General features: G+C 51.0%; 2 protein-coding genes across 2 annotated transcripts; one reads left to right on the top strand and one right to left on the bottom strand.

Moving 5' to 3' along the window:
- The first annotated feature begins 10,054 nt into the window (after positions 1-10,054).
- On the top strand, positions 10,055-10,969 carry LOC119714675 (olfactory receptor 14J1-like). The gene has a single exon (XM_038171653.2). It carries the CDS (start codon positions 10,055-10,057, stop codon positions 10,967-10,969), a length of 915 nt encoding a protein of 304 aa, XP_038027581.2.
- A 7,586-nt stretch (positions 10,970-18,555) lies between these two features.
- Positions 18,556-19,515, bottom strand: LOC139999910 (olfactory receptor 14A16-like). The gene has a single exon (XM_072029557.1). The coding sequence runs from the start codon at positions 19,513-19,515 to the stop codon at positions 18,556-18,558; it is 960 nt and encodes a 319-aa protein (XP_071885658.1).
- Positions 19,516-25,991: the final 6,476 nt, after the last annotated feature.

The following is a 25,991-nucleotide window of genomic DNA, read 5'->3' as shown; positions in this document are numbered from 1 at the left end:
CAGCCAACCAGCAGCATTTGTATGGCCTATGTACTGAAGGGAGAGTCAGCTCCTTCCCCACATAGCATTTCTCTGAGACCCAACACTTCGGAGAAAATATGGATGATTTTTATTTATGGACAGAACTAACACTTAGGAACATCATCATCAGATTTTGAGCTCCAGATGAATTTTCACCCCCAAAATCTAGGGATTCCAAAGAAACTCGTGTTAAAATTTCCATGACATGGCTGGATGAGAAAAGTAGCCAAGAAGTTTGTGAGAAGGCGTTGGCGCTTCAGGGATGGGAGGGAAGTACACAAATCCCCCCTGCCATAAATTTTCTTGGAGCAGCTCCCTCTCACTCCCTGACCAGGGCTCTGCTGCCTGCAGCTGTCCCTGCCTGCAGCTGGGGCTCTGTCCCCACGCCTCCTGCCTGCAGCTCACAGCCCCCATCCCACCCGCTGGGTGCTCAGCTCTGCCCTGCAGACACCTCCTGGCAGCAGGGCTCTGCCCAGGGGCAGCTCGGTGGGGGCAGGTCCAAGAGCCCAGGTCACACAGACCCTGCTGACACTGCACGAGTGGTGGTGGAGCTTTCTATGGGCTGAGAGGCAGGAAAGAGTTTCTGGAGATTCTTCTAAACCTCCTTCTGGTGGTGTATGAGTCTTAGGCTCTTCCAGGAAATAACAGCTTCTATTTCTATTCCTAGTGAGCCAAAAGAAGAGAAAACTGAAAGCAGAGGCTAAGGAAAGATGAGAGTGTAGTTCCCTTTGAAATTGCCTTGGTTTGTTGTGCAGCTGTGAGCAGGCTACCCCAGGCAGCAGCCTCCCATCAGCAGCAGGACCCTGCCCTGCCAGGGGGGCTCCTTCCACCCGCAGCTTCTCCCCGCAGCGCCCTGGGCAGCTCCCCGGGCAGGCTGAGTGCTGAGCCTGGCAGGCGGCAGAGGCCCTGCCCCGCCACACAGCCCCTGGGCCACAGCAGGGACCCTGCTCTGCACCACAGCCCTGGACACCCCTGTCTGCACCCCCGGCTTCACAGCCTGCAGCCAGCCTGCGACAAGGGAGCCCTTGGGACTGGACAATGACCCTATGGCAGGGAACCCCTGCGCTGGAGCTTGTGCTTTTCCACACTAAAGAAATACCAAGTGCATCTGACCTTATCTTCTATGGGAAGTTCTCAGTCTGGAAATCTTCCCTGATACTCATGTGCAATGCACTGCATAAAGAGACTTACCGTGTTATGTGCTAGCAAGATTTCTCCTCCTCTGAGCTCTTAGTTCTCTCATATTCCATGCAGCCCATAACCTCTCTTTCCCTTCTCTCCCCTCCCAGTGCCAGCTGCAGGCAGTGCCGCCAGCCCTGCTGCGCTGTGCAGAGGAGCTGCTCCTGGGCAGAGCTGTCTCTCTGCAGCGCTGCCCGCTTGCCAGGAGTTCCCCTTGGGCCCAGGAGCCCGGCCCAGCTCAGCAGCAGAGGCCCAGCCCAAGGCCTCCCTTGCTCTGCCCCCCACCAGGCTCCCTGCACATAGGGCTACAGGGGAACCTGCTGGCAAACAGCCTGAAGGAATCCCTGGGGCTCTCTCCCTCAGCTGGGCACACACACTTCTTGACAACAAGTACATTTCTCCAAAAAGTCAGGCAGCAGAGTCCGTTAAGACATCTCATGCTGGATTTTAATCCTGTTGCTAGGAGGGCACTCAGCTCACACCCATGCCTGCCCAAGGCACTCAGGAACTGGGATTCGCCTGCCCTCACTTCAGGTGTGCACCACATGGGCACCTGCAGGTTAGCTCCTTGTCTCATCTCCAGGATTATTAATGGAGATGGAGGAAATCTGTGGGTTGCAAATGCCTGGTGACATGTCAGGGGGCAGAGGTACGTGCAGGCATCTGCAAGCTCTCATGGAGGTATCATGAGGGACAGGGCAGCACCTGGGGGCATCACCGTGGAGGCTGGGGGGAATGCCTTTGGCCAGCTGAAATGACAGCAAATGCACCCATTTAGGACAACTAAACCTGTCCCTCCTCAGTAGGCTCAGGGCAGCCTGTAGAGGCATCCACCTGACCCAATGGAGAACTGTGCCACAGGGAGAGCTGAGTCTCTCTCTCCCTCTTCTCCATCTGGTTTTCCCTCCATCTCCAGGGACTGTAACGGCACTTGTCTCATGGACATCCCTACATTGCCTAATGAAATTCGGGGCAGCCGCTCCATTTAAAGCCAATTGCAGTCCTGCAGTGCTACCTGAGATGCCAACGCTGCCCAGCACCACTGGAGCATGCAGCCGGCATGGGCAGCACAGGACCCACAGGACAGCTCTGGCCATTCACAGCTGGTACTTAGAGGGCACCCCTGAGGGCATCTCTGGTAGACCTGGTGTTTATGAGCAAGTGACTGCTTCCCAGAGAGCCAAGGTCTGTCCCACTTCTATCGGGTAGAGGTAGGCAGTGCACAGATATGAGGCACTTCACACCAGAGTTTCCATTTATGTCATTCAGCTTGCAAACACTGCTGCTGCTTCTCATCCCCACCCGTTAATCACTCTGATGGTACTATCCAGACACAGTGATTTTTTCTGTGTCCCTGGATCACAGGATGCCCATTGCCAAAGACATTGTCAGCAGCCCATTCTCGTGCCTGGAGATCAGCCTCAGCTCCAGCACTGGCCCTCAGGACTGCACCAACACCACAAATGCCCTCTGCTGTCAGGGCAGCACAGCCCAGGCCTGATTCCTTCTGGCCTCAGGAACACCAGGGCTTGCCCTCCTTGGGACCCCTGAATTCATCCTTTTGTGCCCATCTGCCATCCACGGCAGCATATCTGCTGTGATGGAAAGCCTTTGCATGCCCAGGCTCTTGAGCAAAAGATCTGGGACAAGTCTGAGTTTGGCCCTTGTGCCACAGCTGAGGTGCTGCAGTCCAGATGTGCCCCAATGCCCTCAGCCTGGGGCACAGACGGGAGGAGCTGGATCCCCACCGAAAGGAAGCTGTGTCAGCATTAAGGAGTGCACTGCATCTGTCCCAAGCTGTTCTCCCTACTCTACCCTTCATCTGCAGTGCTGCACTACCCCTCTCCCTTACCATGAGGTGCTGAAGGTAAGTTTGCCATTCCCTCGTGTGCCACCTCTGCCTGTGGCATGGCAGGGGGGTGTCCTGGGCAAGGGTGCTGAGGCCTTCTCTGAGCACAGAGCCTTGTGGGACATGAGGGGAGGAAGGCTCGGGAATGTGCTGCAATTCCCTCCATATAACACATCCTAATGCATCCTAACACATATAATGCATCCCAGGCGCCTTCGCTCCCATCGTTTGAAAAAAGCCCAGCCCCAGGAAAAGACTCAAACCCTACCTTCCTGGGAGAGCTCCCAAAAGCAGAGGTATCTTAGTACAAGAACACAGCAGGGACTACTCCAGTGCTCCACGTCCTTTATTCCGTGGGCTTTGCCACCATTTGGAGATGTTCCTGGTGGATTTGTCAAGAAATGCCGCAAAATATGTCTCCTTGCTACTGACCACACAGGTCTTCAAATGACACGGTCTGATGTCACAGGGGGAAGCCCTGCATCACTGGGATATCATCACTGGAGCAGCGGCAGTGCCAGCACTTCCCTGCAAGGCCTGGTCCCTGCTGGGCACTGCTTGGGTGCTCCCCAGCGCTGTCCTTCTGTGGCCAGGAGTGGGGTCAGCAGGCAGCAAGCTTGCACTGGGCGACCCTCGCTGACGGGCGGAGGAGCAGGGGCACCTTGCAGAGGAGCTGTGGTTGAGGAGCCAGGGCGGGCATCCCTTGTCCTGAGCTGAGGGCCAGCAGCAAGCGAAATGGAGGGCTGCTGGAGCGTGACCATCGCCTCTGACCTGACTTCCCTGTTCCCAGTGTTCCTGCAGCTCTCCCTCAAAGGTAAGGGTGTCAGGAACCCCTTTCCAAGTTGTGTCACGAGGGCTCTCAGCTGTCCAAAGTTTTGCAAGGGGCTGGAAATGGCTGGTGGCTGCTGCAAGAGCCTTGCCTGAGTGTCCCTCTGGGCTCAGGGGAGTATGTGGTAGCCAGGATTCCTGGGTCCTGATGCTAGGGGTGCCCTAAGCCCCAGGGCTCCTCTGGGCATGGCTCAGCCTACTTGTGATGGGGACAGTCCAGGGCCAGGTTTCCCTGGGAGCTGGTGCCTCTTCAGGATCTGGCTCTGGGAGGAAGGACGTCCGGTGTCCCAGAGACTGGTGTGTCCTGCAGCTCCACAGGCCTCTCAGGAATGTGCCACAAATGCCTGTGTTGGAAATCAAGCCTTCCCCTTGTACTGATCTCCTTCAGGGGAACCAGCCCCTCCTGTGCCACCAGGCTGGCAGAGTGTGTTCTGGGTGCTGAGATGCCATCCCTGGATGGCCACAGCCCTGGTGCTGGACCCTTCCAATCTCCCTACTGTGGTGGGTTTACACAGGTACACAGGTGAACTCCATGGCCACCGCTCCTTTGCTTCCCCACCTACAAGGAAAAGGGGGGAAAAATATGATGAAAAGAGCTCAAGGCTTGAGGTAGAACAGGAGGTCACCCACCAAATATCCTCATGGGTACCAATTATCATCACAGGCAAGACAGACTTAGCATAGGCAAATTGATATATTCTATTGCTTACCCGTGGCGGACTACAACCTTGAGGAAATACAAGCAAACTAAAAACACCATTCCCCCCATCCAGCCTCCTGTAACTCCTTCTCCTGTGTGGAACAGGAGAATTGGGAATTGCAGTCAGTTATGACATTGTTTCCACTGCTCCTTGATGGTCAATCTCTGCCCTCTCTGGGTCCCTCCTGTGGGATGTCCTCTTTCACAAATGCATCCTGCGTGGAGCCATAAACAGTTCAGATAATGACAGATATGACTGGATCATGATAAAATAAAGTTGTTAGAAGCAATATATCAGCTTCATAGTTGCTGACCACAATGTTCATTTTTTGTTGGTGTAGTAGTTGTGTTTGGTCTCAGAACTGTGTTGGGTAGCACATTACATATTGTGTGTATTCCCTGTTGTGCTGTTTATCCTTTGTGGGGGCTCGTTTATGGTTATTAGTTTACTGCCTAACACTGCCTTATGTTTTGATAAAATTACTGGTCATGAGACAAATCTGGTAGTTGTACTCAGCATTACTGTCACCTCCATGCTCGAGGAACTTTCTCTCAGAAGATATTTATAATTAACAGTCTTTACGTTTCTCCTCAGGGAGCCAATCTATGGAAGGGATGAGGGGGAACACTTCTTCCCACATCTAGTTACAATAGCTCTTCAAAACTTTGAATCCATGGGATGTTCAAACCAGCCTGTACATATTGTTTTGTGTCCTGAATGTGTTTCAGGTTTTGTTTAAGGTTAGAGTAAACTATTTCAGAATGCCACACAATGATCTGCCCTGAGGCAGGATAATTATGAGGGGCAGGGTGTGTGGGAGGATATGGGCAGGCACCTAGAACTGTGGGCACCTCCAATGCTTCCTAACTTCACCCCTGAAGAAGTGCAAAATCATAAAAAAATAAAAATAAAATAAAATAAAAATAGAATCCTGACAATTCCAGAGTGACAGAAATCACTGCGATATGCTGGTGCTTAGATTGCTGAGTTGCAATCTACACAACTCCAATCCCTGTGAGTGGGCTAGAGAACCAACCTGTGCCTGTATCAGTCAAATATATACATGTGAATAAAATCAAATCAGGAAAGAAGCTCCTACTCCTAGAGGGAAGGAGGAAGAAGAAGATGAGGCAGGCTCCTCCCAAGTAAAGCCATCAGAGAAATGTGTTGATGAAGACAGAGATAACATAAAAGGAGCAGTAAGCTCCTGAGCACTATTCCTTGGGGAGCTGTGAGATGTGTGATTAGATTTCAGCCATCATCTAGGCCAGCACATTGTTACCTGGCTGCTCCGATACTGGGATAACAGGGCCGGTAGCCTGGACTTAGAGGGCAGGGAAGCCAAGCAGCTGGGGTCCCTCCCCAGGGAAGGGGGCATTGACAAAGCAATTGGAAAGGGGGCACAAATCCTCCCTCTCTTGAGGTAACTCCTGTCAGGTGTAAAGGAAAGGTATCCCTTCAAGGAAGATGTTGTATGTCACCCAGGCAAATGGACCACCAGGGAGAGAGGCAGCCCATATCTGATGCAATTGGCCATGCTGGAGGTGATTTATGGTGATTTATGCACATTCAACAGTTTTCTACCTTGCCCCGTGCCTCACAGGATCCTTCAGTTGTGGGGTTGCTGAGGGTCAAAGTGCCAGTAGCTACCCAAATGATGCACCAGTGGCATTATGGCACCACCCAAGATTCCCTGATTCCCATATATATGCAGATTCATCAACTGCAGAGCCAAGGACTGATCAGTAAAATTTGTTCACCTTTAATAATCCCATAGCGTCAGTGCAAACATGTGATGGAGATCTGAGGCTAACGGTAGAGTATTGTGTCTAGAATGAAGTCACACCAAATTAATAGATCATCTATAGTCTTCTCTCCTTATAGTCCTAGCTCTAAGAGCATTTAAATGATCTCTTACAGCACCTGGATGCTGCTGTCTGATCCCTTCCTGGCATCATAAGGAGCCAGTACCTCCAGGCCAGAACACTCTCCCTGTACGCTTGGATGCAGGCCCCTAGGTCCCATGGACTGTTAAGGGTGTAGTTTGCAAAGTAACCACGGATTTTATCCCCACCCACCACCTGTTGTAGCCCTGCAGAGTCCTGCCTCAAGGCACAAAGGGCAGGGAGACCTGGCTGGTGAGAGCTGAGGCCCTGTGGAGATGTCCGAGACACAACAGCCATTACAGCCAAGGGGGACATAGAAGAGAAAGGAAAAAAAAGAACATTTAAAAGAGAACAGAATAGGTTTAGCTCTCCCTGTGACCCATGACTCCTTTTGCTCTGCTGACAGCCTCTGCAGGCTGACCTACACGTAAGGAGTAGGGACAGGTTCAGTTGTCCTACATGTGGCATCTGCTGCCATTTCAGTTGGCCTGAGGAATGCCCCATCAGACCAGAGGTTCAACCTCAAATTTCAGCAGGTATTTCCATCTGAACAGCTCCTGCCTGTCCTCCATCTCCACTGAGGAACTATTGTGGCTCAGTAATTCGCATTAAGGTGCCTATGTTGTGGACACCTGAACTGAGGCCTGAGGAATCCCAGCTCCTGTGGGTCTGTGGCAGGCATGGGAGGGAGCTGAGATCCCTTTCCATCCCCAGGAATAACAACCAGCATGAGATGCCTTGACTGACTCTGCTGAATTAATTCCTTAAGTGGGGATGAAGGAGATCAGTCCCTGATCCTGATTTCATGTAAAAAATGAAACTGGGACAAGAAGATGTGATTGTTACACTTAATTGGTGTTCTGTAAGGAGAAATGACACTGGTGTGAAGAAGTGTGTGTGCCAGGCGAGGGCTGGAGCCCCAGGGAGTCCTTCAGGCTGTTTCCCAGCAGGTTCCCCTGCAGCCCCAGGGCCATGTGCAGGGAGCCTGGTGGGGGGCAGAGCAAGGGAGGCCTTGGGCTGGGCCTCTGCTGCTGAGCTGGGCCGGGCTCCTGGGCCCAAGGGGAGCTCCTGGCAAGCGGGCAGCGCTGCAGAGAGACAGCTCTGCCCAGGAGCAGCTCCTCTGCACAGCGCAGCAGGCCTGGGGGCACTGCCTGCAGAGACACAGTGCTTAAAGGCAGGCAGAAGTGGCAGCATGCCCAGAGCTCCCTGCGGGAGAAGACTTCCCAGCCCTGCACCCGGTAAGTGTCTGGCTGGAGGGCAATGCAGCCGCAGTTCCTGGAGGCAGGCTGTGAAGCCGGGGGTGCAGGCAGGGGTGCCCAGGGCTGTGGTGCTGATTTAAAGATCAAAGCCAAAATTTCTTTAAGTGGTATATTCTTTATTGCAGCGCTGGATGCACGGGGGATCCTTCCGCCTATCGTGCATGTTCGAAGTGACAAAATATCTCATATTTATACAGTGAAACAATGAATATTCAATTAGCATCCATACATAGTCATTACCTAACCCCACCTACCCTCTCTTCGTACGCTAATTAGCTTGTCAGTCCTCACGCTTGCGCAAAAGTCTTCCAAGAATTGTGGGCCGGGGTCTCCAGGATGTGGGCAGTGGTCTTTGGGAAGAAGGCTGTAGGTCTTCCTCGTAATGCACTTTTCACCTTTGCTTAATCAGTTGTTTTCCAAGCTGTAAAAAAATGCTGAGTTGGCTTTCAGTTTAACTGAGGGTCGGCAGATAACAGGAAGTCTCAGTTAACAGGACAAGACAATTGACTCAAGTTATCTCAAGTCTCAGCCTGTCTAACGGTTAACAGATACTGGGATGTTTTCAAATAACAAGATGCTTAAACATAACAGAAGGTCTACAGATAACAAGATGTCGTTTACTTTGTCCTTGCTAACTTTTAACCACAAGTTTTATTCTATCCTAAAGTGAGTTTATACTATATCAGTGCAGAGCAGGGTCCCTGCTGTGCCCTAGGGGCTGTGTGGCGGGGCAGGGCCTCTGCCGCCTGCCAGACTCAGCACTCAGCCTGCCCGGGGAGCTGCCCAGGGCGCTGCGGGGAGAGGCTGCGGGTGGAAGGAGCCCCCCTGGCAGGGCAGGGTCCTGCTGCTGGCGGGAGTCTGCTCCCTTCAGCAGGCTGCTCACAGATCCACAGCACACCAAGGATATTTCCAAAGGGACTTTTGAAGACGAGAGTTAAGGCAAGTGTTAGGTACTTCACGATCAGCAGTCCTGAGTTTACTTTCTTTTTTCTTTTTTCTTTTTCTTTTTGTTTGTTTGTTTGTTTGTTTTTTTCTTTTCTCTCAGTCAGTGGAAGGGAATTAGATGCTATTTATACTCAAGAAGAGTCTGAGAGTACTAAGCCTTCACAAGGAGGATTAGAAGAAATCCCAGCAAGTCAGGACCTTTCCTGTCCCTGAAACTATAGAAAGCTCCACCACCTCACATTCAGTGTCAGCAGGGTCTGTGTGACCTGGGATATGCCACCAGTGAGCTGGCCCTGGGCAGAGCCCTGCTGCCAGGAGGTGTCTGCAGGGCAGAGCTGAGCACCCAGCGGGTGGGATGGAGGCTGTGAGCTGCAGGCAGGAGGCGTGGGGACAGAGACCCAGCTGCAGGCAAGGACATCTGCAGGCTTTACAGCCATGGGCAGGGAATGGCAGGACAGTGCTAACAGAATAGTCTGGCACCTCTCTGTCTGCCCTCTAGCCCACAGGATTCAGGACGTGACTCATAACCTCAGTAGCAGAACCTCACTCACGGCAGACCCTTCTGAGTTCATGTTGGTCCCTCGCCTTGCCTCCCCTGGCAGAAGCCCTGTGCTATTCCTCTCTCTTCTTAGACCTGCAGCTGCTGTTCTTGCTTTATGGCTCCCTGCAGATGAGGAGATGGGGCTTTCAGTTGCAGCTCAAGAACTGACCCTTTGGGTCCCACCACGCAGATGTGTCTGTAGGAGGAAGGTGCCCAGAGTTCCCCTTCTAACCTGTGGGGCTCTGGGCAATGAGGCAGGGAGAGAGCTGCATCTCCTTCCAGGGAGTTTTTTTCCAATTTCACAATCATTGAGCAGCTCAGTGTCGGAAACTTGGCTGAGCCCTAGAGGAGTCTGGCTGAGACCAGGGTAGATGGCAGACTGGCTATCCTCACTGCACTAAGGACAGTCACTTTGCCTGTCAAGAGCTCACCTGGAATACCTTACAAATGCCAGTGTTTTCTACCCTCTAAAAATGCTTCTGAGGGAGACACAACTGGACCAAAGTAAATCACAAGTACTGTTCATCAGTAAAGAGTGTTGACAGTGGTAATGCTGTGAAGTCCACATATATCAGAGAGAGACTTAATCAGAGATCACTCCTGGTTTCTTTTCATGTAGAGCTGTAGGACAGATCTGAATCCTCCAGCACACACAGCAGAGACCGCTGCTCCCAGGGCCACATTCCTCCAGCACCAACCAGACATCAAGCAAGGGAGCAACAGAAATGCCTCAGAAAGGGGAAAGTCACCGTAGGGGTATTTGGACGGGAAGATAAATAGGCTTTCTCTCCTAATGATCACTGTCTTTTCTTCCTTAGGTAGTCCCCTTTGTCCAGGAGGATCAGATGTCCAACAGCAGCTCCATCACCGAGTTCCTCCTCCTGCCATTCGCAGACACACGGGAGCTGCAGCTCCTGCACTTCACGCTCTTCCTGGGCATCTACCTGGCTGCCCTCCTGGGCAACGGCCTCATCCTCACCGCCGTAGCCTGCAATCCCCACCTCCACACCCCCATGTACTTCTTCCTCCTCAACCTTGCCTTCCTCGACCTGGGCTGCATCTCCACCACTGTCCCCAAAGCCATGGCCAATTCCCTTCATGATACTAGGGCCATCTCCTATGCAGGATGTGCTGCACAGGTCTTTCTTTTTTCCTTTCTGATGTCAGCAGAGTATTTTATTCTCACCATCATGTCCTACGACCGCTATGCTGCCATCTGCAAGCCCCTGCACTATGGGAGCCTCCTGGGCAGCAGAGCTTGTGCCCAGATGGCAGCAGCTGCCTGGGGCAGTGGGATTCTTTATGCTGTGCTGCACACTCCCAATACATTTTCCCTGCCTCTCTGCCAAGGCAATGCTGTGGACCAGTTCTTCTGTGAGATCCCCCAGATCCTGAAGATCTCCTGCTCACGCTCCTACCTGAGGAGTTTTTGGGTGCTTGTGATTGGTGCCTGTTTAGCGTCCATGTGTTTTGTTTTCATTCTTTTTTCTTATGTGCAGATCTTCAGGGCTGTGCTGAGGATGCCCTCAGAACAGGGGCGACACAAAGCCTTTTCCACATGCCTCCCTCACCTGTTTGTGGTCTCCCTGTTTATCAGCACTGCATTTTTTGCTTATCTGAAGCTCCCCTCCATCTCCTCTCCATCCCTAAACCTGGTGATGGCAGTTCTGTACTCTGTGATGCCTCCAACATTGAACCCCCTCATCTACAGCATGAGGAACAAAGAGCTCAAGTGGGCTATTAGGAAAATGATTTCATGAATGCTTCTGAATAGTGACAAATTTCCCCTCTTTTTCCAGAAATGAATTAACTTGGTACCTCCCCTCAGGCCTGGTCCTTCTTTCATTGTCAATATTGTTATTATTCTCTTTGGTATCATTTGATTTATTGTGCTCTTAGAGTAATACATGTATAGAGCAATTACCCATGGGTGCAGATGCACACAGGGCTATGTGGTTCCATGATTGTATGATTCACCCCCAACACACCCAGGAGTGAGCACACACACAGCAAATAGCCAGCAACAGAGTTGAATGAGAGGCCAGGACAGTGATCAGGCACAGGGCCTGACATGACCAGCCCTGACCAGCCCCATATCCACATGCAGCTGGCCCCTTGCATCCCTCTCCCCTCCTCTTCCACAGGATTCTTCCTCCTCAAGACACTGTAATCCCTTCCTTTCTTACATACAGTCCCCTGCTCAATTATCAGTTCTCACCAATCACATTGTCCCCCATTGATCCGTAGTTTGCTATACCCGTACCCACATTTGGTAATTCAGATACCATTGCCTACATCATCTGGGCCTCTAACAGGAAAGAGAGCTTGACATGTCACAGATTTGCTCTGTGCCAGACTGAGGAGTGGCATGAACAGTCCTGGGCAGGGAGGGTTTTATGGTAACTGGGCTCCATGCAAGACAGAAAATCGTCATTTTAAGGCTTTAGGTCTGAGTTGGGCTGAAGACCTGAGATGGGCCAATTTTTTTAACAATTTCAATCATTTCACTTCAATCAGCACACTTCAATCAGCTGAAATGATCAAACACTTCTAATACAATGTTTGAGCTGTCCCATGACATTTTTTTCCCTTGGATGTTTATTACAGCAAGAGAAAAAATACCAATCTTCCCCTGTACTTGCATGACTCTGTCTCTTATGCTCTGCACTTCATCTCCCCAGTCTTTCTGGTATTTTCGCCTGGCTTTATGAAACAGACCATGTTGGAAGTCACTTTTCCATCAGACTGTCTGGACATGTGCACTCTCCATTCTTCTCCAGATTCCCCTCCCCTCACTCTTTGATCATTCAGATACCTCTCACCTGCACTGTTGGTTCTCAGAACTTGAGGAATCTTCAAGATTGCCCATATTTCACTTTCCTATCTCATCAACCCTACAACCAACTCTGCAATTGCATTTCTACTCATCATTTCCTATCTATGTCAAACATTTCTTGTATAGTCATCCCTTGTGGAAGGTGCACCTCATTGGAGGCAACTTGGATTTGGCTCACTGTTCAGGACATTGGAGTTTGCTTGTTTGTGGTTAAATGTTAATAACAACATCCAAAACTGCCTGTGTGCAGTCAGTTGTCTGAGGAAAGGAGGTGGGACTTGGTGAAAAGATGCTGTAATACCCTGCTGTGGACTTCAGTGGAGAAGTCTGGTGTGAGGAAAAGTGATGCAAGTCCCAGGTGGCTGATGAGAGAAGTGGTGGGGATGGAGAGCTGAGCAGCAAGGTTGTCCATACAGTCTAGGACTGCAAGGGACTGCTTTTCCACCCATACAGACCTCCTTAGGAGACACTTTGGATCTATGACAACTAGAGAATGATGCTATCAGTTCTTCTGAAAACTCTAAACTAATGGAAAATAATCTCAACTAAGGAAAATGCTCTTAGAAATCTGGTCATTGAATACTTTCTCTTCAAACTGCATTCTTGAAACCTCACTAATTAACTGTACAAGTCTGGAAGACTGGATGAAAATGGATGAATGGTAATGAGCCCCATGGTGCATTTGGTGCTGAGTCCATAAACTTCAGGTAGTGAGAAGAGAATGATGTAACTGCAGGAGAAGTTAAAGTCAGGAGACTTTGAAGTGTCTAGGAGCATTAATGGGCCCCAGTGAGGGTCATTACTGACAAAGCCTCCCTATGGACTTGTTAGAACAGACAATTGGAGGCCATGATTGCAGGTAGGCAAAGGCACTGGGCAGGAGACTCTGCTGCTGAGTAAAGGCCTTGGTCTGTTTGGTGAAGCAGAAAGGCCAAGTCCTGGCCCCAGCCCCTGGGCAGGGAGGTCCTGTTCCTCACCTATGGCTCAGGGCTCTTCCTGGGGCAGTGGGATGTGGGGTGTGTGATGCTGTGTGAAGGACAACGCTATGACACCTGCTGGACTCTCCACTGGGTTGCAAGGAGGCAACAAGGCCCCATTGTCATGAGCACAGCATGTGTCCTCGTGAGCCTCAGTAGCAGAGACAACTGCCATAGCCAGGGGGACAAAGACCTTGGTGCTGTTGGGGCCTTGCAGCCTTGTCAGTGCACTCGGTCTTCATCACCACAGGCTGTCCTGTACTGTCCAATTCTTGCCCTTTTCTCCCTGCAGGCTACAGGCATGCACTTCACTTTTCCACTTTGCTCTCACCCTGGCATTTCCTTACTTTCACTGAGGTCTCCCCACCCTCCCTGGCTGTCCTTTGAAACAAAATGGCATGGGCTGACCATAGACTCCTTCTGCGTGAATTCAGGTCCCACAGCACTACCCTTTCAGTGACATTTCCTCATCCTCATTCCCACTCTTCACCTTCCAAGCAGCACTTTATCCCACTTCTGACTCTCTCCTGCTATTTCCCACCACCAGAGAATCCGCACCAGGATCTTTGACACCACATGCCTCCTGCTGGCCTTCCAGTTTCTCAGGTAGACATAACCAAGTTGTGTGCCCATTGCTGTCCCACCATGTGCTCAGGCAGAAGGGACTTGAAAACCCACACCCAAGGCCTCTTCCTGCATGGGGCCTGTCAGGCTCTCAGACAGAGGGCATCTCACAATCAGTCTGCCAAGCAGGTACCTTCTGCTGCCTTATCAAGAATGCTGGCGGGTGTGAGCTGAGATGTTAGCCAGGAGGCAAGGGCTGACACAGCAGCTGCTTCAGGAAGCAGTCACCTCATAGGCCCTTTCCCCAGCCCTGTTACTGCTGCTGGCCTGTCAGCTCCAGAGATTGACCTGACCAGAGGCTTCCTACTCGTTGTTAAGTTTCTGAGGCACCAGAAACCTCAACTTATTCACCCGGCACCGTCATTGTGTGCCAGGACCTGGAGAGATAAAAAAAAAAAAGTAAATTATCAAGTAAATTTTCTACCCTTAGTTTATAAAGTAAATTTTCTACTACTGCTTCAAATATGGGATCATTCTTTGCAGGATCTACTGTGGTCATAGGAATGCAAGATGTATCTCTGCCTCTACCTCTCTCTCTTTTCCTCTTCCTCTGCCTGCTATGTCTTCAGAGAGCTCTCTGAAAGACAGGTCATTCACAGAATCACAGAACTATAGGGGCTGGAAGGGACCTCAAGAGATCATCGTGTTCAACCCCCCTGACAAAGCAGGTTCCCCAGAGCAGGTTGCCCAGGTAGGTGTCCAGACAGGCCTTGAGTATCTCCAGAGAAGGAGACTCCACAACCTCCCTGGGCAGCCTACTCCAGCACCACAGATATCTACCAATCCCCACCAGAAACAAGTGGTGACACAGTGTCGTATCTGTCACAATAAACAAATAAATGTTCCAAGAGACCTCTGATTTTTATCTTCTTCAACTCTTCTGATCAAGGTAGACTAAATAGATAAGATTGATCAAGGGCTCCTCTGAGCTTGACACCATCCAGAAAAGATATGAAAGTGTGCTCCATCCGGTAATTCAGAGAGTCAATAATGACATTCAGCAGTGCTGCTCCAAGTGCTGATCGCTGAGGGATGATGCTAAGAACTGGCTGACAGCGCTATGTGTCATGGATGATATCTGGGCCTGATTGTCCAGCAAACAGGCACACCCACAGCCTCAGCAATTTGTTAAATACACATAGCACCATTCTGGCTATAAGAATTCTTTGAGACAAAGCCAAAGGCCTTGCTAAAGACAGGTAGGCACCTTCTCTTGCCTTTGCTTCCCTTCCCTTCCCCTCCCCTATAGGTTCAGAAATCCTATTTTTTTTCCTTCAAGTGCCTGGAGGTGGCTGTGGAAAAGCTTGCCCCATCACCTTCCCAGGGACTGAAGTGAGGCTGACCAGACTTCATTCTCCCAACCCTCCACAGCATGAGGAATGGACACTGGCTGAGGGCATTTGTGCTCTCTCAGGTTCACCTCAGCACATGTACACTATGTGCATGCTGAAGCCTCAACTGTACCAGGCACATCTGGACTTCTGACTGAGCCGTTCTGTGTCCCACTGCGGAGGAACAAACCACCTCTCTGAGCTGGGCTGAGAGCCCTGGTCCTGGAGCTCCTCAGGCAGCTCCTGCTGCTGCTGAGCCCTGGCAGCCTGCTCCAAGCTGCAGAAGTACCCAGGGGTTTCTCTTTCCAGGGATCCCCTGCACACACACGGGGCTCCACTCTCCTCCCAGGACTTTCCACATCAACAGAGAGCCTTTCCCAGGAAGGAGCACGCCTGTGCTGGCCTGGCCAACCATTCCTGCACCTTCTCCCCCTGCTCCCTCCCGCCCCAGCTGGTGGTACTGCTCTGCAGAGCAAGGGGGCTGTGGTGTCCAGGACACAGGGGCACTCTGCAGGGCTGTGCTGGGCAGGCTGAGAGGCAGAGACAGCTCATAGGGCTCTTCCACTGACTGCCTCCCACACCAGCTCTTCTGTGGCTGTCGAGGGTGCTCAGAGGTAGCCTGCCTTCTTTCCAGTGCCACAAGAAGTGTTTGGGTGCTGCACCCTATGGCATTCCACTATTCACATACCGCATTCGCTCACCAGACTTCTTTCCCCATTCCTGCTATGTCCCCTGGGTCACGGGGCTCTTCTTTTCCTGCTCACATCCAGATTTAACACTTCATTGCAGGGGGACTCCACCTGGAAGAGGCTCATGCTCTGTGGGCTCCATTCACTGCTAACCCCCTGGGACACACTGTCCCCGCAGCTCCCCTGGGCTCTCCTGATTCCTTCCAAAAACTGCTCACCTGCCACCAGCCCCAGCACATGTTGTAGTGCCCCAGGCAGGTTAATTGGAGACTCCTCACCATCTGCCTGAGTGCTGGACACCAACAAGCAACACCTGAGTGAGTCCCCATGCCCTCAAACACCCAGCTGGGGCTCTGATCACTTCACCCTGAGCCCATGGAGAAACAGGCAAAGCCAGGTCCCCCTTTAGAATCCATTTCTGGACTACAATGTTCTTCACAGAAACTGTGAAGGAAGACTTGAACCTTAGGCGCTACCCTGAGCTGAATCACATTATGGGATGGAAATGCTGTTCTGGAGGCCATCTGTATCACAAAAATGCCCGTTGCCTGTCCGTGGGATTGGTCACAGGATTGCCACACAGCAGTACTGTGACCAAGCTGCAGGAACAATCAGGCTTATGCCAACAGAAAAGGCTCAGAAGGAGAGTGTGGAGATGGAGCAAGAGCTGCCCCAGACAGACCAAACACCGGTGCTTCCTGGCAGTGCTGTTCTGATGAGACTCTATGGCTTTCCACTTCTACCCATGGGCATTACCATGGAACCCCCAGCAAAATTCTCAGAAAAAGCATCTCAGACACACTCTTCAGTGCAGGTTCCTTTATTTTGTTTAAACACAGGAGTGGGATAAACAATGACAATTTATATGGATTACGTTGATGGCCCTCTCCCCAATAACGAACAAAAAAACCCACTCAGGAACAAAAGACAAGTTTGGCATGGCATGAGTTATATTACCAGTGCTATTCAGGAGAAGACAGGCAGGACATTACTTCTGATGTACACCCACTCATGAGTTTCTGCAGTGCATCCTTGAGCTCCTTGTTCCTCATGCTGTAGATGAGGGGGTTTATGGCTGGAGGAACCACCGAGTACAAAACTGTCACCACCAGATCCAGGGATGGGGAGGAGATGTAGGGGGGCTTCAGGTAGGTAAAAATGGCAGTGCTGAAAAACAGGGAGAACTCGAACAGGTGAGGGAGGCACGTGGAAAAGGCTTTCTGCTGTCCATGCACATAAGAGAAAAGAATGAAAATAAAACATGTGGATGCTAAAGAGAAACCAATCATAAGTACCCAAACATTCCTGAGGTAGGAATATGAGCAACAGATCCTGAGGATTTGCACATAGGGCAACAAAATGAATGCAAAACACCCCCCAAACAAAACAAAAACACTAAATGTGAGAAGCCCCATTTCCCTGAGGTAGGAGTCAGAGCAAGAGAGCTTGAGGATCTGCGGGACTTCACAGAAGAACTGGTCCACAGCATTTCCTCCACAGAGGGGCAGGGAAAATGTATTTGCAGTGTGCAGCAGAGCACAGAGAACCCCACTGCCCCAGGCAGCTGCTGCCATCTGGGCACAAGCTCTGCTCCCCGGGAGGCTCCCGTAGTGCAGGGGCTTGCAGGTGGCAACGTAGCGGTCATAGGACATGACAGTGAGAAGAAAAAACTCTGCTGACATTAAAAAGAAAAAGAAAAAGACCTGTGCAGCACATCCTGCATAGGAAATGGCCCTGGTATCATGGGGGTGTGGAGGCGGTGGTTGCAGGCTACAGCTGTGAGGATGAGGCCGTTGCCCAGGAGGGCAGCCAGGTTAATTTCCTACAAAGTATAATAACAATCTATATTCTTTTATTTTAAGACTATTCCCCCTTTTCCTATCATCATATAGCCAAATAAGGAGTCCCTCTTCACCCTTTTAAGTACTGAAAAGTATTTTTAAAAAAGTACTTTTAAAAAGACCTCTTTAAGGTCCCTTTAAGGGTCTTTTTTTTTTATAAAAAAAAAAGGAAAAAAAAAAAAAAGGAAAAAAAAAAAGAAAAGCTGCAATGAGGTCACCCCAGAGACTTCTCTTCTCCAGGCTGAACATCCCCACCTCTCTCAAACTCTCTTCATACAAGAGGTGCTCCAACCTTCTGATTAAATTTTTATCCCTCCTGTAGTGAGTTAACTTGGCAAGGTTTTGGTAGCAGGGTGCCATAGGGGTGGCTTCTGTGAGAAGAACCCAGAAGCAGCCCCATGTTAGACTAGGGGCCCGCCGCAAGCCAGATTCAAGCCAATAAGCAATGGTGTTTGCATTTCTGTGAAAACATATTTAAGAAAGGGTAAAAAATAAGCTGCTACACAACAGCAGCTGGGAGAGATAAGAGTGAGAAACTTTTGGTTTTTAGTTCCTCACTGCTCCAGTCAGTTAGTTAAATCTCAGTAAGTGATCTTAATCTCCCTACACTGAATCTGTTTTGCCCAAGACTGCAAATGGTAAGCCTTCTACCTGTATCTTCAAAAAAAAAAAAAAAATAAAAAATAAAATAAAAGGAGCCCTTTCCACTCTGTTTTCTCTGGCTGCTCCTTTGAGGAGGGGGTGAAAGTGTGATGAGTGTGATGTGCTGGAGTTCAGCTGCCAATTGGTGTGAAACCACCACACTGCTCAGCCGTGTTACTGGCATCTGGCATCAGCTTTGAAAGAAGAAGTAGGATTTCAGGCAGTCCGCTGGGGAGATCCTGTTTTATTAAGCAGATGTTAAGAGAGAGTACTGAAAAAGCAGTTTCATTCCTCAATGTACAGTAGATATACATATTAAAAATAAATAAATCTAATAAACTAATGAACGGGAATGACAACAAAGATAAATGTAACAATAGTGATCATGAAACAAATACCCAGGAAGTCATTTGTGGAGAAAAAGTGGTAATTTATCACTTTTCAGAAACATCCCTGAAATCATTTTCCTAATGGCACCCTTGAGCTCCTGGTTCCTCATGTTGTAGATGAGGGGGTTCACTGCTGGAGGCATCACTGAGTACAGAAATGACACCATCAGGTCCTGGGCTGGGAAGGAGATTGAGGAGGGCTTCATGTAGGCAAAAAGTCCAGTGATGACAAACAGGGAGACCACAAACAGGTGAGGGAGGCACGTGGAAAAGGCTTTGTGCTGGCCCTGCTCAGAAGGCATCCTCAGCACGGCCCTGAAGATCTGCACATAAGAAAAAATAATGAAAACAAAACACATGGACGCTAAACAGGCACCAATCATAAGTACCCAAGCATTCCTGAGGTAGGAGTGTGAGCAGGAGAGCTTGAGGATCTGGGGGACTTCACAGAAGAACTGGTCCACAGCATTTCCTCCACAGAGGGGCAGGGAAAATGTATTGGCAGTGTGCAGCAGAGCACAGAGAACCCCACTGCCCCAGGCAGCTGCTGCCATCTGGGCACAAGCTCTGCTCCCCAGGAGGGTCCCGTAGTGCAGGAGCTTGCAGATGGCAACGTAGCGGTCATAGGCCATGACAGTGAGAAGAAAAAACTCTGCTGATATCAAGAAAAGAAACAGAAAGACCTGTGCAGCACATCCTGAGTAGGAAATGGCCCTGGTATCCCAGAGGGAATTGGCCATGGCTTTGGGGACAGTGGTGGAGATGCAGCCCAGGTCGAGGAGGGCGAGGTTGAGGAGGAAGAAGTACATGGGGGTGTGGAGGTTGTGGTTGCAGGCTATGGTGGTGAGGATGAGGCCGTTGCCCAGGAGGGCAGCCAGGTAGATGCCCAGGAAGAGCGTGAAGTGCAGGAGCTGCAGCTCCCGTGTGTCTGCAAATGGCAGGAGGAGGAACTCGGTGATGGAGCTGCTGTTGGACATCTGATGCCTCTGGACATGGGTCCTGTTCATGGAAGGAATTACAAGTGAAAAGTCAAACATGTACAACACCTATTGCATATCTTGTAGGAAGTGCCCTCCACACCACATCAAAGACATACTACCTCCTGCTCGATTCTGGAAGAAATTTGTAGTGCTCCTTGGCCAGAACTCTGACTGAGCTCTGTTGGCTAAGGCTCGGTCTGTCAGCAGGAGTCTGTGAGCAGAGCCCTTGGGCACTGGGGGAATCAGTCCTGCTCTGCTTCCAGAAGGCATAAATGAACTGGGTGCAACCTCAGATGCCCACTGTCCAGGGACATCCTTCTCATGGCAGATCTGGAGGAGTAGGTCAAATAATCCCTCAAGAAACAACAAAATTGATGTTGTTGCTGGCTGTAGGCTGAGGTATCTAAAAGGTCTTTGTAAAGTGCGTCACTGAGCTGTACATCTTTTACAGAGGAATGTTCCTGGAGCCTCAGTCTCTGACACAAACACTATAATTTCATTACTAACCCCATGGCTCCCCAGCAGGGCATGAAAACGTTAACTGATACTCAGGACAGCTCTTATCCTGGAAGTAGCCCCTACCTTGAACGTTGCCTTGACAAATCTAGTACAAAGATATCTGAATTTTCCCTCAGCACAAGGGAATCCAGAGCTCATGACCAAGTTCCCCTGAAATTATGGATGGAGATGAATTCAGTAGGGGGAAAAGAGAGTAAGGGGTTACTGCGGAGAAGGCGTCTAAAGTGCAGGGATGGGAGGGAAGTACACAAATCCCCCCTGCCATAGAGTTTCTTAGAGCTTCTTGGGTTTCCTTCTCCCTGCCAATGGCTCTGCTGCCTGCAGCTGTCCCTGCCTGCAGCTGGGTCTCTGTCCCCACACCTCCTGCCTGCAGCTCACAGCCCCCATCCCAACTGCTGGGTGCTCAGCTCTGCCCTGCAGACACCTCCTGGCAGCAGGGCTCTGCCCAGGGGCAGCTTGCTGGGGTGACATCCTAGCGACCAGGTCACACAGACACTGCTGACACTGCACATGTGGTGGTGGAGCTTTCTATGGGCTAAGGGGCAGGAAAGGGACTGGTTATGGTCCTTTTAAGCCTCTTGTGAAGGCTTAGGTGTCACAACCTCTACTCTGAAATAATAACATTTATTTCTATTCCCAGTGAGCCAACGAAGAGAAAATTGAAAGCAGAGAGTCTGGAAACCTAAGCCTGAAGCAGGAATTCCCCACTTTCTCTGTGTTCTTGCAAAGTCCCCTTGGATACACCCTGGTTGTGCTGTGGAGCTGAGAGCAGGCTGCTGCAGGCAGCAGCCTCCCACCAGCAGCAGGACACTGCCCTGCCAGGGGGGGGCTCCTTCCACCCGCAGCAGCTTCTCCCCGCAGCGCCCTGGGCAGCTCCCCGGGCAGGCTGAGTGCTGAGCCTGGCAGGCGGCAGAGGCCCTGCCCCGGCACACAGCCCCTGGGCCACAGCAGGGACCCTGCTCTGCACCACAGCCCTGGACACCCCTGCCTGCACCCCCGGCTTCTCCTGCCTCCACGAACTGCGGCTGCATTGCCCTCCAGCCAGACACTTACCGGGTGCAGGGCTGGGAAGTCTTCTCCTGCAGGGAGCTCTGGGCATGCTGCCACTTCTGCCTGCCTTTAAGCACTGTGTCTCTGCAATCAGTGCCCCCAGCCCTGCTGCGCTGTGCAGAGGAGCTGCTCCTGGGCAGAGCTGTCTCTGTGCAGCGCTGCCCGCTTGCCAGGAGCTCCCCTTGGGCCCAGGAGCCCGGCCCAGCTCAGCAGCAGAGGCCCAGCCCAAGGCCTCCCTTGCTCTGCCCCCCACCAGGCTCCCTGCACATGGCCCTGGGGCTGCAGGGGAACCTGCTGGGAAACAGCCTGAAGGGATCCCTGGGCTTCCCTCCTTCCCCTGGGCACACACATTTCTCACCAGCAGTGTTGTTTCTCCTAGCAGAGGATGAATTAGCTGTAACAATAACTTCTTTATGCCCCAGTATCAGTTTGGACACGAAGTCATGGTGGGGGACATTTCTTCCTCCTTGTGGCCACTTCCAACCTTCCTGGATGCGCCAGAAGGGACAAGAGAACACATATCGGGCCTTCTTTCTGTCTGGGTCCTCCTGGGTATGTAGGCAGAGGGGATCCCACAGTCAGCATGCCAACCAGGTGCCTTCTGCTGGCCTAGAAGGGCCACTGCCAGATGTCAGATGAACAGTACAGATCCCAGGGAGAAGTCAAGGGTGACCTGTCAGCTACTTCAGGCAGAAGTGACCTCACAGTCCCTTTCTGTGACATGTTCCTGCTGCTGCCCTATCAACTGCAGGGACAGAAGTGACCTCACAGTCACTGCCACAGTCACATTTCTCCTGCTGGGGCAGGAGATCCCGAGGCAGAGCTGAGCTGATCAGAGCATTCCCACCCATCTCCTCCTTGTGAGCTGATCAGATCCATGGCCCCTCGCATTCATCTTTGAATGCCATGTGACTGCACAGCAACATCACGGCTCATGTCCTGTCACAAGGAGCAAGGCACCTAAAGCTAAGGGTTGGGAGAGAGGTTGAAGGTGAGGAGGTAAATACACAGAAAGAGGGGCCTAGGATGTTAGTTATTCATGTATGGGAATAGGGTTTACCTTTCTGGGTTAAAGATTAAGCAAAGGTTTAGTGGGAGGGTTTGGTGTTCTGCTTGGGGTGTCAGTTCTGTGGTTATATTATGTTATAAAGCTCTTTGCTTTAGGGTTTTGTTTAGGGTATTTCTTCCAAGAACTCTAGGGTTAAGTAGAGCATTTTAATGCTAGTGTTAAGGGCAGGGATCAGCGGGAGCAAGACAGTAAGGATAAGGGGCTATGGGCTGAGTTTTGGCTTCAAGGGATGCTTTGGGGTCAGGCATAGGAGTAGTGGATTCCTGTGTGGAGTGGCGTTTATGTTTAGGGATAAAGATTACAGGTTAAAATAGGGTAAGGGCTTCACATGACTGTTTTATGGTAGGATCTACATTACCTGAACCCTCTTACCTTTTCAAAATCGTTAAGTTCTGCTGGCCAAGCTCCTCTTCCCTCCCATAAATCTCACATCTCTCCTGTGCAGCCTTCTCCTGACCTCCCCATATCGGTCATCTTTTTGGGAGCAGGCTTCTCATGACATTCAAGATACTCTGAGGAGTATCTGTCTCACTTCTGTTGGCTAATCTGTTCATGAGAAAGAAGCAGGTCCTAAGCCAACATGGAGCACCCTCCACAATGTGCCAAGCAGCTCTGCACCACCACAAATGTGTGTGTACCGCCTACAATTTCAGTTCCAGAATGGCTCCTATAGATGCAGGGTAACTTCTCCCAGGCCATTATGTATGCTTCAGTTTCCCCCTTGCATCTTGGAGGCAGCGGCCCCCTCTGTGTAGAAAACAGAAAGTAGTCCTGAAAGATGACTTTAGGCAAAAGCTGAAACCTTGGACATGAAAACTCGTATCAAAGACCTCTTCCCCTACGGGGCCTACCTGGTAATTAGGAAAACTGGATCTCACAAACTATGTGCAAAGCAGGTGCCTTCTGCAGGCCTATTATGGACACTGGCAGATGTGAGCCTAAAGGCACAGATCCCAGCCAGGAGTCAAGGGATGTCCAGTTGGCTACTTCAGGAAGAAGTCAACTCACAATGTGCTTTATAGACACTGACTTAGAACTGGATTAGGAATTTCTGAGGCACCACTTACCTATTAATACCATACCTACAGAAAAAAACCCTTTTGGCCCAGGACCTGCCCAGGTAGAAGTAATGTGGTTGTGATCCTTCCAGCCCATAACCCTGCTGCTGGATTCCCAGCTGCTCTAACACACAGGAGCCAGTTCCATGCCAGTCCTGGGAGGTGCTAGGGCAGGAGAGACCTTGCAGTTGCCACCACTGTAGAGAAAACTGAAAGCTGCCCTGAAGGGGCATTTTAGGAAAAAAAGATGAAATCTCTGACAGGACAACCAGAGATGTTGCGCTGAAGAGTGAGGGGACTGTGGTGCCTGGGGCATGGGGGCACTCTGCAGGTCCGTGCTGGGCAGGCTGGGAGGCAGACCCAGCTCATGGGGTCACTACCATTGCCCCAGGACGGCAACGAATCACTCACCAGACTCCTTTGCTGGGACTGCTCTGTGTCCTGGGACTGCAGAGCATAGAAGATGGACACTTCTCCATCAACTCAGCTTCACGCAGGGCTCTTCAGCATTGCCCAGTCCCAGGACTTGCCCCCTCCTCCTCCATCCACAGACATACATAGGTTTCCATTTGGGGTCTCAGGCAGGACTTTAAGGATCTGCTAAATTCCTGGATTTCCTTGTTTCTCGCAGCCTTCACGCAAGTCATTTTCCTGGCCCTCCTCTCAGGTGGCACTCAGTGACCCTTCAGTAGGGGCTTTGGGCTTCCTCAGTTGTCCTGCTGCTTATTAGCACCTTCCTGGCTCCTTCCTGAGCTCCGAGGGAGCCTTTTTGTCCAGCATGTGGCCCTGCACTGGCTCTGGCTGGGACGGAGTTACTCTCTGCAGAGCAGCCCCTGTGGTGCTGTGCTTTTGATATATGAGCAGAGCAGTGTTGGTCACCAATGGCTGTAGTCACTGTTTCTGAGAAGTGTTTGCACAGCATCAAGGCCTTCTCTGCTTCTCACTCTGTCCCACCATCGAGTGGGCTGTGGGTGGGCAAGAGGCTGGGAGGGGAACCTGCCATGACAGCCAACCCAGCCTTACCACATGTACATTCCATGGTATATAACACTGTGCTCAGCAGTGCATATTGGGGTCAACTTCCCAAGACAAAGCTCAAAGGGTTGTGGTAAATGGGGCCACGTCAGACTGGCAGAAGGTCACTAGTGGGGTCTTCCAAGGCTCCATTTTAGGGCCAGTCCTCTTCAATATTTTTAGAAACGATTTGGTTGTAGGACTAGAATCAATCTCCTCATCCACATCATCATCCACATCACTCAATCCCCTCATCCACATCATTGATGAAGATATTGAAGAGAACTGGCCCCAGTACTGGGCCCTGGGGGACACCAGTAGTGACTGGCCTCCAACTGCATTTATCTGCATTTACCAGGACCCTTTGGGCCAGTTTTTAACCAAACTAAGCATACACCTGTCCAAACACTGAACAGCCAGTTTCTCTGCAGAATGCTGTGGAAAAAGATCTCAAAGGCCTTACTGTGGCCTAGGTAGACCACATCCAGAGCCTTTCCCTCATCCACTGAGAGCATCACCTTGTTATGACTGAGATTTGATTTCACAGAATCACAGAATCACAGAATTTCTAGGTTGGAAGAGACCTCAAAACCATCAAGTCCAACCTCTGACCTAACACTAACAAGTCCTCCACTAAAGCATATCACTAAGTTCTACATCTAAACGTCTTTTAAAGACCTCCAGGGATGGTGACTCCACCACCTCCCTGGGCAGCCTATTCCAATGCCTAATAACCCTTTCAGTAAAGAAGTTCTTCCTAACATCTAACCTAAAACTCCCCTGGTGCAACTTTAGCCCATTCCCCCTCGTCCTGTCACCAGGCACGTGGGAGAACAGGCCAACCCCCACCTCGCTACAGCCTCCTTTAAGGGACCTATAGAGAGCAATAAGGTCACCCCTGAGCCTCCTTTTCTCCAGGCTGAACAAACCCAACTCCCTCAGCTGCTCCTCATAGGACTTGTTCTCCAGACCCCTCACCAGCTTTGTCACCCTTCTCTGGACTCGCTCAAGCACCTCGATGTCCTTCTTGTAGCGAGGGGCCCAAAACTGAACACAGTACTCGAGGTGCGGCCTCACCAGAGCCGGGTACAGGGGGACGATCACTTCCTTAGCCCTGCTGGCCACACTGCTTCTTATATAAGCCAGGATGCCGTTGGCCTTCTTGGCCACCTGAGCACACTGCTGGCTCATATTCAGCCGACTATCAACCAATACTCCCAGGTCCTTCTCCGCCAGGCAGCTTTCCAACCATTCCTCACCCAGACTGTAGCTCTGCTTGGGGTTATTGCGCCCCAGGTGCAGGACCCGGCACTTGGCCTTGTTCAACTTCATGCAGTTGACCTCAGCCCATTGGTGCAGCCTATCCAGATCCTCCTGCAGGGCCTTCCTACCCTCATTTTTTTTTTTGCCATGCGGGACCTGACTTTGATAAACCCATGCTGACTGGGCCTGATCGCTTGGTTGTCCTGGAAGCATTGTGTGATGGTATTCAAAATAATCTGCTCCATGAGCTTCCCCAGCACTGAGGTCAGACTGACAGTCTCGTAGCTCAGAGATCCTCCTTCTGGCCATTTTGTAGGTGGGCATCACATCTGCTAGTCACCAGTTGACTGTGAACTCCCCTGATAGCCAGGACTGCTGATAAATGATGGAAAGCGGCATGACGAGCACTTCTGCCAGCTCCCTCAGTAGCCTCAGGTGGATCCCATCTAGCTCTTGTGAACATCCCCCACGAGGGATGCCATATGAGCAGTGGTGCCTGC

The sequence above is a fragment of the Anas platyrhynchos genome, chromosome 30 (assembly GCF_047663525.1).
Source record: "Anas platyrhynchos isolate ZD024472 breed Pekin duck chromosome 30, IASCAAS_PekinDuck_T2T, whole genome shotgun sequence".
NCBI classification, from domain to species: domain Eukaryota; kingdom Metazoa; phylum Chordata; class Aves; order Anseriformes; family Anatidae; genus Anas; species Anas platyrhynchos.
The sequence above is the reverse complement of the archived record's forward strand: the minus strand, read 5'-3'. Positions and strand labels throughout refer to the sequence as shown.